The sequence below is a fragment of the Rhodotorula graminis genome, assembly GCF_001329695.1.
Source record: "Rhodotorula graminis WP1 unplaced genomic scaffold RHOBAscaffold_1, whole genome shotgun sequence".
NCBI classification, from domain to species: domain Eukaryota; kingdom Fungi; phylum Basidiomycota; class Microbotryomycetes; order Sporidiobolales; family Sporidiobolaceae; genus Rhodotorula; species Rhodotorula graminis.
The window spans coordinates 432,590-445,234 of record NW_017264928.1 but is presented as its reverse complement, the minus strand read 5'-3'; the positions used below and the strand labels follow the sequence as shown (position 1 = coordinate 445,234).

The 12,645-nt window shown below is 66.9% G+C and overlaps 7 protein-coding genes across 7 annotated transcripts; 2 read left to right on the top strand and 5 right to left on the bottom strand.

The window, feature by feature from the left end:
- Window position 1: 1 nt before the first annotated feature.
- Window positions 2-1,767, bottom strand: RHOBADRAFT_65851 (uncharacterized protein). The gene is made up of 8 exons (XM_018418795.1): window positions 1,599-1,767; window positions 1,483-1,536; window positions 1,138-1,398; window positions 880-1,074; window positions 720-810; window positions 447-647; window positions 266-343; window positions 2-171 (listed from the first exon to the last, which is right to left on the bottom strand). Exons 1-8 carry the CDS (start codon window positions 1,739-1,741, stop codon window positions 70-72), a joined length of 1,125 nt encoding a protein of 374 aa, XP_018274096.1. The 5' UTR covers window positions 1,742-1,767; the 3' UTR covers window positions 2-69.
- Window positions 1,768-2,447: 680 nt separating this feature from the next.
- Window positions 2,448-4,589, top strand: RHOBADRAFT_50565 (uncharacterized protein; the record flags this gene model as incomplete). Its single annotated transcript, XM_018415383.1, has 3 exons — window positions 2,448-2,526; window positions 2,868-3,259; window positions 3,378-4,589. 3 exons carry the CDS (start codon window positions 2,448-2,450, stop codon window positions 4,413-4,415), a joined length of 1,509 nt encoding a protein of 502 aa, XP_018274095.1. The 3' UTR covers window positions 4,416-4,589.
- Window positions 4,590-4,843: 254 nt separating this feature from the next.
- Window positions 4,844-5,798, bottom strand: RHOBADRAFT_40590 (uncharacterized protein; the record flags this gene model as incomplete). Its single annotated transcript, XM_018413732.1, has 3 exons — window positions 4,844-5,075; window positions 5,147-5,447; window positions 5,690-5,798. 3 exons carry the CDS (start codon window positions 5,796-5,798, stop codon window positions 4,844-4,846), a joined length of 642 nt encoding a protein of 213 aa, XP_018274094.1.
- Window positions 5,799-5,864: 66 nt separating this feature from the next.
- Window positions 5,865-6,706, bottom strand: RHOBADRAFT_65850 (uncharacterized protein). The gene has a single exon (XM_018418794.1). The coding sequence runs from the start codon at window positions 6,654-6,656 to the stop codon at window positions 6,171-6,173; it is 486 nt and encodes a 161-aa protein (XP_018274093.1). The 5' UTR covers window positions 6,657-6,706; the 3' UTR covers window positions 5,865-6,170.
- A 107-nt stretch (window positions 6,707-6,813) lies between these two features.
- On the bottom strand, window positions 6,814-8,698 carry RHOBADRAFT_40589 (uncharacterized protein; the record flags this gene model as incomplete). Its single annotated transcript, XM_018413731.1, has 4 exons — window positions 6,814-6,909; window positions 7,012-8,142; window positions 8,202-8,491; window positions 8,626-8,698. 4 exons carry the CDS (start codon window positions 8,696-8,698, stop codon window positions 6,814-6,816), a joined length of 1,590 nt encoding a protein of 529 aa, XP_018274092.1.
- A 481-nt stretch (window positions 8,699-9,179) lies between these two features.
- RHOBADRAFT_65849 (uncharacterized protein) lies at window positions 9,180-10,789 on the top strand. The gene is made up of 9 exons (XM_018418793.1): window positions 9,180-9,211; window positions 9,292-9,301; window positions 9,369-9,469; window positions 9,540-9,638; window positions 9,704-9,829; window positions 9,907-10,017; window positions 10,089-10,261; window positions 10,341-10,571; window positions 10,597-10,789. The coding sequence occupies exons 1-9, from the start codon at window positions 9,206-9,208 to the stop codon at window positions 10,760-10,762; spliced, it is 1,023 nt and encodes a 340-aa protein (XP_018274091.1). The 5' UTR covers window positions 9,180-9,205; the 3' UTR covers window positions 10,763-10,789.
- A 274-nt stretch (window positions 10,790-11,063) lies between these two features.
- RHOBADRAFT_65847 (uncharacterized protein) lies at window positions 11,064-12,570 on the bottom strand. Its single transcript, XM_018418792.1, has 5 exons — window positions 12,361-12,570; window positions 12,044-12,141; window positions 11,744-11,895; window positions 11,577-11,648; window positions 11,064-11,308 (listed from the first exon to the last, which is right to left on the bottom strand). The coding sequence occupies exons 1-5, from the start codon at window positions 12,493-12,495 to the stop codon at window positions 11,205-11,207; spliced, it is 561 nt and encodes a 186-aa protein (XP_018274090.1). The 5' UTR covers window positions 12,496-12,570; the 3' UTR covers window positions 11,064-11,204.
- Between the last annotated feature and the right edge of the window lie 75 nt (window positions 12,571-12,645).

Below are 12,645 nucleotides of genomic sequence, written 5' to 3'. Positions count from 1 at the left end.
AGCGCGAGGTACTGATCTATTCCGAGGATCGAGAGAGCTTCTACAGAGAGAGAAAGCGCCGTCGTCGTTCTACCAGTCGAGCACGCCTTTGTCGCCGTCCTTGCCCTCGAGACCGAGCCCGCCGCGCAGCAACTCGGGCACGACCTTGCCCTCCATGATGGTCCGGTCGACCTGCAGGAGCGAGCGCAAAAGGGCGCCGAGCAGGGTCAGGACAAGGTCGAACGAGGAAGGGGCTCGAGGGCGAGGGAGGAGGACGAGGACGCACAATGAGGCCGACGTCCGAGGGTATCGTACGGCCGTACCACACCGAGGAACCGTTGGGGAAGTAGAGAATGACGTTGCCCTGCGCGCGAGGGAGAGAGGAAGGGAGGAACGCGCGTGAGCTCGACTCGGCGCGACGGACGAGGCTCGTGCGACGACGGAGAGAGAGAGAGCGAAAGACGCACCGCATACCGGTGTCCACCAATGTGCGACACCTTGAAGAGCCCGACTCGAGCCTGGTCCGCCTTCTGCACGCCCTGGAGCTGCTCCTTGAGCCTCGCCTCCTTGTCCTCGCTCTCCCACGCCTCGATCGGGTCGGCATCCTCGGTCAGGTCGTCGCCGCGCTCGTCGACGTGGAAGCCGTGCTTCTCGAGGTGATGGTGGAACTGCAGGAGGCGACGCGAGGCGGGTCAGGTCGCGCGGGACGAGGAGGGGGCCGCGGAAAGGTGCGGACCGACCTGCGAGATGAGGAGCGGCGCCGCGATTGAGCAGCGCTTGTCGCGCTTGCGATGCGAGCACAGGAGGATGACGCATTGATACGGAAGCGGCCTGCGCGACGTTGAGATCGTGAGTGAGGCACGAGAAGGTGGAGCGAGACGGGCGAAAGAGGGGACGCACCAGCTTCGCAACGACCCCGACAGCTCTCCTGCGCCGGCCCGGCCGACCTCAGGTCGCAAGTAGCCCTTGACGAGCTCGCCGACAGCTGCCCTCGACGCCTCGACCTCGTGCACGACCTTGTAGTCGGGCAGGACGATGACCGACTCGCGATGACCCTCGTGCGACGACGAGATGAAGGACGACGACAGGATAGACCTGCGGGCCTCGAGAGAGTCAGTTGAAGGGACCGCGCGAGGCTGGCAGAGGAAGAGGACGCACAGCTTGGACGAGACGACGCCGTCTGCAGGTGGTGCCGCCGACGACGGGTGCACGCCCGGAATGCCCTCCTGCTCGTCCTCCTTCTTCTTGTCGCCGCCGAGGACCATGGCGCCGAACTTGCCGAGCAGGCCCTTCTTCTCACTCGGCGTCCCTGCCGCGCTCGTCTCGTCAAAGACGGCCCGCACGAGACCCGGGATCGAGTCGGCGTCGTCCGTCACCTCGCGGATCCAGTCCGACTTGCCGGTCGAGACGAGGATTTGCCTGCGAGTGGGGTGGAGAGCGTGCGAGTGAGCTTGCGGGCAGGGAGGCGAGTGCTGCGAGAGAGAGGAGGAGAGTCGAGCGCACCTTCCGAGCGGGTTGACGGACCCGAGCATGGTCGTCTCGAGGTCCATCTCGAACCTGCGCGGGGCATCCAGGTCAGTAACACGGTCCCTGTGCAGCACAGAGAGAGGCGGGCGCACCCTTTCGGGTAGTCGGCGGCGTCGGTGTCATCGCACTCGGCGCAGGCGGCGCACGCCTCGTCGAACGACTCGAGCGGGACGCGGGCGGTGCGCAGGGCCTCGAGAAGGGCAGGTGGCGGAGCAGGGCGCACGGGCGGAACCATCTGTCGAGCGAGAGGGCGGGTGTCGAGGGCGAGCGCGAGGGCGCGGAGGGGGAGCGGTAACGACCAAGTTTGTATTCGGCCGCTTAGGGCACGCAGGTTGTCTTCGACTCGTTAGCTTTCAATTACAGTCGAGCTCGTAATCGTCGTTACGAGCGCGCGCCGCCCTCGCTCGAACTTGCGCGCGCGCGCCTCGACCTTCCTCGCTCGGCCGCCTTCCTCTCGAGGCGAAAGACAATTGCAGATCGCTGCGCACCGTGCGCATGCGCGAACAGCGCGCTTGCGAGAGTGTGATCGTCTTCGCGAGCGAGCTCTCGTGGTCCGGGCGGCGGGTGTCTTCTCGCGACGATGCCGTGCGTAAGCTGGACTGCAACGGACGCCGTGAGCGCGCTGCTGGCGACGAGGATCGGGGAGAGCTTCTTTGTCCTCGCTCGATGAGACGCGCGTCCGAGTTCGGTCTCGAGGAGGAGAATCACTCAACGACGCCGGTCCGTCGCCGCCTCTTTCTCCCCCTCGTCCCTCTCTCTCGCCTCGCCCTTTCTCCCAAAGCCGACCGAACAGGCTTCGTCGCACCCGCCCGCCAACCTCTCCACCCCACCACCAACCCGCTCGAGCTCAGGCAGCTCGCCCCCCCCCTCCGCCCTTGTCCTCGCGCCCTCGCTCCTCTCGCCGACCGCACCCACCCTCCCTACCTCAAGCGCCGGCCGCCATGCTCCGTTCCATCGCCTTCCTTACCATCCTGGCGACGACCCTCGTGTCTGCCCACATCCAGCTCCAGTACCCACCTCGTACGTCCCCTCATCTCCTCGCGTCTCGTCTCCGGCAAGTGACGGAGCCGGGTGGGTCGTGCGCACCGTCAGCCGGCTCGAGCGCCTGGCTGGGGCCATGTATCGTCTCGATGGAGCATGTGGGCGTGTCAGGCGGGCGGGCGAGCGCCGTGTCGCGTCTCGCAACCGCCGAGTTGATGTCGACTCTCGGCTCGAGGACGGCGCGTGGTGGGTGGCTTGGCGCGTCTCCTTGTTCGACGGCGCACGCTCAAGAGACTCTGAGGAAGCTATAGAGAGGGTCCCACAGCACGAGCGCGCCTTGCGGCCACGAGAACTGACCCTCTTGCCCGCCCCGCCCACAGCCATCAACTCCAAGTTCGACCCGCAGACGGCCGAGGCCAACATCGACTACTCGATGACGGCGCCGCTGTTTCCTGACGGGTCCAACTACCCGTGCAAGGGGTACAACACGCCGTCGGCGTACAGCTCGCTCGGCGCGGTCGCGACGCTCAAGGCGGGCTCGTCGTTCGAGGTCGAGTTTGCGGCCGGCGGCGCGACGCACGGCGGCGGGTCGTGCCAGTTCTCGGTCAGCTACGACCAGGGCAAGTCGTTCGCCGTCATCCACAGCGTCATCGGCGGGTGCCCGCTCGCGAGCACCTACAGCGTGCCCATCCCGAGCGGCCTTCCTTCGGCGACCAAGGCGACGTTCGCCTGGACGTGGTTCAACCTCGTCGGCAACCGCGAGGAGTACATGGTGCGTCCCGCCTCTCTCTCTCTCGTTCTCTCGAGCCGGCGAGCGCGTCCCTCGTCGTCGCCGAGAACCCGAACCTGACCTTGCGCTCGAACCCCTCTCTCTCTCCCCCTCCTCGCAGAACTGCGCCATCGTCGACATTCAGGGCTCGTCGACCGCCAAGTCGTTCACGGGACCGGGCCTGTTCCGCGCCAACACGCTCGGCGACACGTGCATCACGACCGAGGGCAAGACGCCCGTGTTCCCGAACCCGGGCCCGTCGGTCGCCTACGGCGCCGGCATGTCGAGCTCGTCGCCCGCGACGGTCATCGACGGCTGCGCGTACGACGAGAACATGTCGGTCACGGTCGGCCCGTCGGGCTCGTCGTCGTCGTCCGGCGGCGCCGGCTCGGGCTCGAGCTCCTCCTCGCTCGCGACGCCGCCCAAGGCGACGACGTCGTTGCACGCCGCAGTAACCACGAGCAAGGCTGCGGCGACGACGACGACCAAGCTTGCCGCGACCACCTCGCGCGCCCAGACGACGACGGCCGCCGCGCAGCCGACCTTCCCGAGCGCCGCCCCGGTCGGCGCCTTTGGCGTCTCTCGCCTGTCAGCTGCCCGCGCTAGCGCCAGCAGCCGTGCTGCAGCGCTCAGCTCGGCGGCTCCTGCGTCGTCGTCGTCGAGCCGGGCAGCCGCAGCCACCACGACGAGCAAGGTCCCCGCTCCGGCGACGACGACCCGCGCCGCCTCGACCTCGGTCGCCCGCACCACCTCGTCGGCCGCACCTGCCGCCACCACCTCGGCGAGCTCGTCGTCGAGCGGCGGCTACGTCGGTACGTGGCTGTCGTGCACGAGCAAGACGACGTTCTCGTTGTGCTCGAAGCCGACCGGCTGCACGCCGATGGGCTCGGTCGCCTCGGGCACCGAGTGCGTCCAGGGCGCGATCGTCATGGCGTCACGCACTCGCATGGCGCGGGTCGTCAAGCGTGCTGTCGCCGACATCGCGCCCGCGCCCGTCGCCGTCGCCGTCGCGCCGCTCGAGCGCCCGAGCGCGCACATGTCGGCCAAGAGCCGCCTGCGGCGGGCCCCGTCGGCGTCGGCTCCCGCGTCGAGCGTGCACGAGCAGTTTGCGCGTGCGCAGGCGCACGCGCTCAGGTCGTCGAGGAGCAACCGGCACTGAGTGCTCGGCTCGCTCTCGTCGTCGTGACCGACCTGTACCCCTTTCTCCCTCTCGTGCCGTCCCTCCCTCTCTCCTTAACGAGCTTGATGCCCCACCACTTAGCCGGGTTTGATACCCCGCTGCAGCCTCCTCGTCTCCCTTTCGTTCTGGTAACGCCCACTCGCAGACCCTCTCTCTCTCTCCCTCTCCCTTTCGCCTCTCTCCCTCCCCCCTCTCTCCCCTCTCCTCATCTTGTCAACGACGTGGGACCCCGATAGTAGTGGCATTCCTCCGCATCCCCTTGCAAAGACACCTGTTGCCTCTCTCCATTTCTCACGGGTCCGAGCGTGCGACGAGAGCGAGAGAGAGCGAGAGAAAGAACGACAACATGCGGTGCGCGTTACAGGGTATCCTCGACGGCTGGGTATCGCTCCTCCCTCGACGACGAGCTAGCCCCGCTCGCCGTGCTGTCGACCGCCGACCACCTTTGCCCGCCCGAGCCGCTCGACCTCCTGGGCGAGCCGGTCTTCCTCGCCCGCCTCAAGTCGCCGGAAGCGGATCGGCGTCACGAGTGCATCCTCGCTGCGCAAGGGCGGCGGGTGGTACAGGGACGTGGCCGAGGCGGAAAGGAGGGCCGACTGCGAGGCGAGACGGGCAAAGACGGGCGTCTGCTCGCGGTAGCTGCGGACGGCGATTCATCTCGTCAGGACACGCTCGTCGCATGAGAGGGGAAGAGAAGAGGGTGGACGCACAGGTGGTACGCCTCGACGTTTGCGCAGAGGGCCTCGCGGAGCGACTCGAGCCCCTTGCGCTTGAAGGCGGCCTTGACGGCGTGCAGGACGAGGGCGATGCAGTCCTCGCGCGGTCGCCAGGTCGGGAAGCGCCAGTCGAGGCGCATGCGGCCCGAGGAGGGGTCGACGAGCGGGTGGAAGATGGGCGAGTCGAACGTGACGATGGGAGGGGAAGATGGGTACGCCGCGGGGAGCGAGAGGGTGAGGTGGAGGACGGCGCCGGCGTAGTAGCCGCGGTGCAAGAAGAGGACGCCATTCCAGCCTGCGTGGGCATGAGAGGGCAAGTCAGCTCGTCTCGTGGGGCTTGTGGGGCGAGGAGCGCTCGTCGGCGAGGTGGGTGCGGGGGACGACGAGGTGGAAGGGGCGACGGCTCGCGCTGGAGCCATGCGCGGTGCTCGAGGAGTAGAAGGAGTTACTCAGGGCTCGACACGCGCAGGCCCTCGGCCCCAGGCGCGCTGGTCGACGCACAGTCTGCTCATCATTGAGTGAAACGAGGCGACTCACGAGTGGGCTCGCTCGGGTAGATGTACAGGCCTGTTGGGAGGTGGTCGGCCTGGCCGAGTGCAGAGAACTCGAGCAGAGCCTCGTGGCGCGCAGTCGAGATGCTCGCCATGCGTGGCCAAGGTCGGGAGCAGGACGAGCGAGAGACGAGCCTCTCTCTCCTCGCCCACCCTCTCTGGTGCTCGACTGAGGCCACCTGGCTCGTGCTACAGCTCGGCACAGCTCGCCGGCCGCGGGGCACTCGGACGAGCGATCCCTGTCCAGCCTGCGCTCGTCCACCCACGCCGCGCCTCCTTCGCCCACTTCTGCAACCGCCTCGTCATCGGCGCTGGACCCACGTGCAGCTGCGCGAGCTCGTCGAGTCCTGCTCAGACGGGCGGCAGAGCGGGTGGCAGCTCGCTGGCGGCGCAACGGAGACGGCCTTCGTCGGCGAGCCTGAAGGGTTCCGTCTCGTTGTTGGCGTTCTCTCTCGGACCGCTGCCTTTCAGGTCATCGGCTCGAGCAAAGAAGCTCTAGGGCTCGCGGCCTCGATGGTGGACGACCAGAGATGGGCTTGGTCGAGAGGGACGGGCAGCGGCGCGGCTGGAACGGGCGTTCGGCACGCGCCTTGCTGCGGCGGTGAGGCCGTGCCGCGGATAGGCGGCAGGCCGCACCGTGTCGACGAGCGAGGGTGCGCGATACGACCTTTTCGCTGTGCTCGCCGGCGGGCGGGTGCGTCCCTCTCAGGCAGGTCGCCGCAGGCACCGAGTGCGTCGGCGGCGCGCTCACGCCTTTGCCGGCCAAGAGCCGCCGGCGCAGGACGGTCGAGCTCGGGCGTCGGACGTAATAGATGAGCTCGAGGCGCTCGGGAGGAGGAGCGGCGCGAGGTCGGGCTCGGGAGGACGCGGTCGCACTTGAGAAGGTTGACGCGCGTGCACGGTCCTCGCCTCCTTTGGCGCCGTCCGACGCCGGCCGCCATTCCTCTCACCATCCAATCTAGACTTCTTAGACCGGGATCTGCGAATCAAGCCCTCTGCCACCTCTTCTCGTCCATTGCGCGCGCCGAGAGATGCATCGCAGCTTGTCGCAGCAAACCGAGAGGCAGAGCGCTGCTTTCCGGGCGACCCGCTCTCGTGCGACGAAGAGAGCTAGATGAACGTCCATTGCGACACGACCCGCTCTATCAAAAGTCGCTCGCCGGCGAGGAACTCGATCGCAAGGCGAAGAGACGGGTCGTCGGCCTCCTGCAGACGAGGAAGCTGGTCAGTCGACTGCTCACCGCAGACATCGAGTACCGCAGCGGCATCGACTCGGCGCAGAAGAGAGGGGAGGGAAGGAGGGCGCACCTCTGCCCGTTCGTACAGCTCGCTCGCCTTGTTCCCTCGAGCCTCCTCGACCTGCTCCTCGACCCTCGCCGCGCACAAGCCCCGCACGAGCACGCCCGCCCAGCGTAGCGTCTCGCGCTCGACCGCCTGCTCCACATTATCTGGCTCGTCATCGACCGACGACGGAACGCCCGACCCTGCTGCACCTGCCTCGAGAGCGTCCTCGCTCGCTCGCCACACCTCGCCCGCCCGCTCTGCGAGCCCGACCGCGCTCTGCAGCATGTCCATCGGCCCCGCTCCTACATCGGGCGCCGCACCGCGAGCCCGCTTGGCCGCAGGCGGCTCCTCGTCGCGCCTCCTCGCCGAGGGGAACGTGCCGCTCGCGACGTGGCGAGCGATGAGCGCGACGACGAGCCAGAGGGAGGACGAGATGCGGGCGTCGGCGTCGATGTAGAGATCCTGGAGCGCCGAGATGGACGATGTGGGAGGAGGAGGAGGAGCGATGAGAGGGTGGTCGAAGTCGAGGAGGGGGCCGCCGTTCGAGACCGTGCGCCAAGCGGTTTTCAGCTCGTCGAGCTCGCGCTCAAGCTCGCCGATCGAGCGCTCGGGCCCAGCTGTCGCGCCGACGAGGCACACGAGCGTCTCGAGGGCGCCGCGCCGCTCGAACGAGACGACGTCGTGCTCGTTGCCCTCGAGGAGAAAGCCGTACGCCGCGACGAGGTGCGCGTTCGAGAAGGCGCTGCCGTACATGTTGAAGACCTCGTCGCCCGCCTCGATGTCGCGCTCGCTCACCATGTCGACCGTGTTGGCCTCGTCGCGAGCGGGCTCGGTGCGCAGCGGCTCGAGCGCCAAGTCGCGCTCGCGCTCGCCCTCGTCCTCGTCGTCGTGCGCGCAGACGCCGAGCGTGCCGCACTCGGGGCAGACCCACGCGTCGCTCGCGAGGTGGACGTGCGGCGGGTCCGAGTGGTTGAAGGCGTCGGCGAGCGGGACGAGGGCGAGAGAGTGGAAGGACGAGACCTGGAAGGCGCGCGACGAGACGAGCGTGTAGGCATGTAGGAAAGTTGACAGGGAGGCTGGAGAGGTGGACGAGGTCGACGGAAGGGAAGAGAGGAGGGGGAGGGCGACGTCGTCGTAGAACCGCTCGAGGACCGCCTGCGAAAGCAACGCGCGTAAGAGATCTGCGGGGACAGACAGAGCGAAAGGGGGCGCACCTTGTCGATGCCGATCCTATCGCACTCCTTGGCCAGCTCTGTCCCTCGCGCCCACCTCTGCGCGTCGCCCTCCCACAGCAGAGCGATCGGGACTGCCTCTCGCGGCGGGCACAGCGCGAGGTAGGTCGCCCACCGCGAGCGCGAGCCCAGAGCGAGCTCGTGCGCGACATGCACGGCGAGGCGCAGCGCAGGCGCGTGTGCAGCGAGCGGGTCGTCGTCGCTGTCGTCGACGGCGGTCGCGAGGGCGGACGAGCGGTGCGAGAGGATGAGGTCGAGCGGGATTTGGGCGACTGTTGCGCACGGGAACGTGAGCTTGATGGCGCCAGGTGCAGCTGGGACGAGTCGGACTTGCGTGTCGTGCCGGCGCGGATGGACGCGGTCGCCTCGACCGAGGTCGGCGATGAGGAGGAGGCGGTCGAAGGACCCGACACGAGGTGAATGGACGGGGCGAGCCAGACGCCGTGTGCTGCGAACCAGTCTGCGAGGCTGTGGACCATGCGCAAGGCAGAGAGCGCTCCCAAGAGAGGGAGAGAGGGAGAGCGAGCCGACGTTACCCCGCACTTTTGGCCGGGGCAAAAGGTCTCGCCTCGCGCGCGCAGCGACGAGCCAGCTGCCAAACTCTCCCAGCCCTCGCTCTCCCCTCGTTCTCTGCCTGTCCTCGCTCCAGCGCGCACCGAGGCTCCTCACCGCCACCGAGCCACACACCGACTGCACGCGCTCGCACCACCCACGCCGCATCGACAACCTCGACCTCGCTCACCGCCCCGCCTCCCTCCATCACAAGCCTCGCTCTCCCGCCCGCCATGAGCTCGTCGGACCCCAAGGGCGACTACAAGATCGTCGTCGACCAGGACCAGGACCCGGCACTCGCCCCCTCGCGCACCGGCAGCTTCTCGGCGAGCCCGGCCGTCAACCGCCTCGCGAGCCCGCCTCCTTCGCCCCTCGATGCCGCCCTCAACCACCCGTCCCTGCCCGTCCTGTGCTACTGCGCCTCGAGCATCCTCATGACGGTACGCCCACGCTCTCTCAGTACCTGTCCTGCACCAAGTCGCCAACCTGACCCGGATCTCCGTTTGGCGCATGCTCGCAGGTCGTCAACAGTGAGTCGCCTTCTCGCCCTTCCTGCGCCTCGTGCAGCAGCTGACCTTGTCCTTCGACGTTGTGCAGAGTACGTCGTGTCGGGCAAAGGGTTCAACATGAACTTCCTCCTCTTGACGATTCAATCGGTCGTCTGCGTCTCGTGCGTCGTGGCTGCAAAGCGATTGGGCGTGCGTCCCTCCTCTCTCTCTCTCTCTCTCTCTTTGCCAGCACAGAAGACTGAATCGGTCGTACCCGCAGGTCATCACGTTCCGCGACTGGGACCGCGAGGACGCACGCCGGTGGTTCCCCATCTCGTTCCTCCTCGTCCTCGTCATCTACACCGGTTCCAAGTCGCTCGTGCGTCCCTCTCGCTCGTCCTTGTCGCGACTCACAGGTATTGACAAGCCCCTGCCCCTTGACAGCAATATCTCTCGGTCCCGGTCTACACCATCTTCAAGAACCTCACCATTATCCTCATCGCGTACGGCGAGGTCCTCTGGTTCGGCGGCAGCGTGACGCCCCTCACTTTAGCGTCGTTCGGCCTCATGGTGCGTCCCACTATCCTCTTTCTCGCCGATGAGCGTCGACGTAACGAGGAGAGACTGACGAGAGCGCGCCCCTGCAGGTCGTCTCGTCCCTCATCGCCGCGAGCCCCGACCTCCTCAACTGGGTCAACGGCGTCGTCGCGGCGCCCAAGCCCGGCGGTCAGTCGAGCGCAGGCTACCTGTGGATGTTCGTGCGTCGACCAAGTCTCCTCCTTTATCGTCTCGAGCGCGCGCACTGACCCTGCCCTCACCTCGCACCCAGTTCAACTGCTTCGTCTCGGCCGGCTACGTCCTCGCCATGCGCAAGCGCATCAAGATCACCAACTTCAAGGACTGGGACTCGATGTTTTACAACAACCTCCTGTCGATCCCGGTCCTCGTCGTCTTTTCGTTCCTGTTCGAGACCTGGTCGTCCGACAACCTCGAGCGCAACTTGTGCGTCCCTCGTCCCTCTCTCTCATTCGCGTGATCAACGAGGAATGTCCTGACCTCGCGTCCGAGCACCCCTCCACAGCCCGGAGGAGACGCGCACGAGCCTCCTCAACCTCATGGCCTTCTCGGGCGCTGCAGCCGTCTTCATCTCGTACTGCACGGCCTGGACGGTCCGCACGACCTCGTCGACGACGTTCAGCATGGTCGGCGCCCTCAACAAGCTGCCCGTCGCCGCGTCGGGCATCCTCTTCTTCGGCGACCCGGCCAACTTTGCCAACGTCTTCTCGATTTTTGTGGGCTTCATGGCCGGCATAGTTTACGCTGCTGCGAGGACTGCCCAGTCGGCGGCGGCCAAGGCCGGGACCCCGGTCGAGCTCGGCAAGCGCTAAGGCCTGGCGGTCTCTCTGCCTCTCTCAGCGTCGCGCCCGCGCTCTCGTCGCACTTTCCCTCGCCGCCGCACCACCTCGCACCCACCCTCTCTCCCTCTCCTTTCCCACCACCTAGATTGTCTTTGTCCCCCCTCTCCGTCACGCCGTGCCCTTCCTCACGACCCTCGCCGCATCGTCGTCTCCTTTCCTCTCCCTTGCCCCCTTCCCTCGTCTGTCTCGTACTCTCTCCCTCTCCTTAGTCTCGGTCTCATAGGTTCTCTTTCTCTCGTCGTCGCAGCATGCAAAAACACACTCGCGCTGGTCCCGCACCTACCTCGCCTCGAGCTTCGTCGAGAGACTCGCGCACGAGCATGGTCTGGTGGACTCTCGCGCTGTCGATCTCTCAGGGCATCTCAGCGAGAGAGACCGACGACAAAGGAGCGTCTGAAAGCTGGTCTTTACACATCTCGCCCCGGCTCGCCTCGCCTGCTGCGCTCGAGCCCGCCCCGTTCCCGCTCTCAGCCCTCCCACACGAGCTCGCGGCTCGCCGCTCGCTGCTCGCCGTCGCTCGCCGCCGCTCACGCGAACGCCGTCGGGTCGTCCTGCGCCTGCTGCCACACGGCGTCGTTGAGGCCCTTGCGGTTGCGGAGGATCTCGATCGCGTAGAACTGGAGGCGGTAGCCTGCGCGACGGGACCGATGGAAGGGGAAGGAGGCGAGGAGGGAATGTCAGTGAGAGGGTTCGAGAGAGGGAGGAGAGCTGGAAGGAGAGAGGCGAGAGCGAGGGCGGAAGGAGAGGCAGAGAGGGTGCGAGAGAGGGAGGGTGGAAAAGGTCGAGGCGGTCAAGCCGGCGGGCGACGGTGGTCGAGGACGCAGACGAGGCGTGGTCGAGCGTGCTCGCTCGAGGAGGACGAAGGGCAAGGGAGAGGAGGGAGAGGACGGGCGGCTCACCAAACATCGAGTTCTCCTGCGAGTAGTCCTTGGTGCAGTCGAGCCGGATCAAAGTGCCAAAGTTGTACTCGTCTGCGGTTTCGTAGAGAGGGAGTGTGCGGTACACGTCAGAGGGCGGCTCCACAAAGAAGGGCGAGAGGAGGAGGAGGAGGAAGGCGAGGACGAACCAACTTTCTTCTCGAACGGCATCATGAACTCGCGCCACCTCCTCTTGCCGTTGGCGCTCTTGATCTCGTCCTCGTTGAGCACCTTGAGCTTGTCGGCGAAGTTGTATTCGGGAAAGTTCTGGAGGAACGCCTCGACAATCTCCTCGTCCCACCTGCGGCGAGGGCGAGTCGGCGAAGGAAAGGGCGAGCGAGGTCGACGAAAGGGCGGCAGGAGATAGTGTGCAGAGGACGAGGGAACGGATGACGAGTCAGTCAGTGCGGCCCGGAAGAGGTGGGGAGAGACAAGGACGAGCGGCGCACTTGGTCAACCGCTTGAGCGACGACGGCTTGACCTTGGTGATCAAGTTAAAGTAGGTTTCCGCTTGTTCCATACAGGAGACCGCAAAGGCCATTTCAATCTGCGTACAGGGCGAGGAAGAGCGTCAGGGTGAGTCGTGGCGGCGTGCGGGAGCTCGAGAGGATGGTCCCGGCCGCGAGAAGGCGGCGACGCCGGCCCCTGCCGTCCTCCTTCCACGATCTGGCTGCGCTCCATGGCGCAGAAGTCACAGGGGCAAAGAGCCGGGACCGGAGAGGGCGCGAAGGGGAGACAGAGAGGGAGAGAGAGAGCAGCGACGCACCCCCTCGTCGTTCTGGGCGTTCGCGGCGTCAAAGTTGGACGGGATGCCGCCGCTGCCACCTGCGACGCCCAAGCCACCGGTCGAGCCAGAGCCGCTGATGAGGTTGTCGATCTCGTTGGCTGCGTTGGCGGCCATGGTCGAGCTGATGAGGACGGGGCGGTGCGAGGTGAGGGTCGGAGGTGGGTCAAGGTGCGGCTGCTGCTGGGGCGGGCGGGTGTGTGCTGTAGGTCGACGGGTACGGTCGTGCGGGTGCAGGGAGGAACAGGCGGCGGGAGAGTCGGCGGG

Coding starts and splice junctions, on each gene's coding strand:
- RHOBADRAFT_65851 (XM_018418795.1), bottom strand. CDS start 1,741: ATGGTTCCGCCCGTGCGCCCTGCTCCGCCACCTGCCCTTCTCGAGGCC. Junction 811..879: donor TCGGGGTCGTTGCGAAGCTG/GTGCGTCCCCTC, acceptor AACGTCGCGCAG/GCCGCTTCCGTATCAATGCG. Junction 648..719: donor CGCCGCTCCTCATCTCGCAG/GTCGGTCCGCAC, acceptor CGCCTCCTGCAG/TTCCACCATCACCTCGAGAA.
- RHOBADRAFT_65850 (XM_018418794.1), bottom strand. CDS start 6,656: ATGGTGAGAGGAATGGCGGCCGGCGTCGGACGGCGCCAAAGGAGGCGA.
- RHOBADRAFT_65847 (XM_018418792.1), bottom strand. CDS start 12,495: ATGGCCGCCAACGCAGCCAACGAGATCGACAACCTCATCAGCGGCTCT. Junction 12,142..12,360: donor ACGCCCAGAACGACGAGGGG/GTGCGTCGCTGC, acceptor CCCTGTACGCAG/ATTGAAATGGCCTTTGCGGT. Junction 11,649..11,743: donor GCCGTTCGAGAAGAAAGTTG/GTTCGTCCTCGC, acceptor ACGAAACCGCAG/ACGAGTACAACTTTGGCACT.
- RHOBADRAFT_65849 (XM_018418793.1), top strand. Junction 9,639..9,703: donor ACACCGGTTCCAAGTCGCTC/GTGCGTCCCTCT, acceptor GCCCCTTGACAG/CAATATCTCTCGGTCCCGGT. Junction 10,262..10,340: donor GACAACCTCGAGCGCAACTT/GTGCGTCCCTCG, acceptor ACCCCTCCACAG/CCCGGAGGAGACGCGCACGA.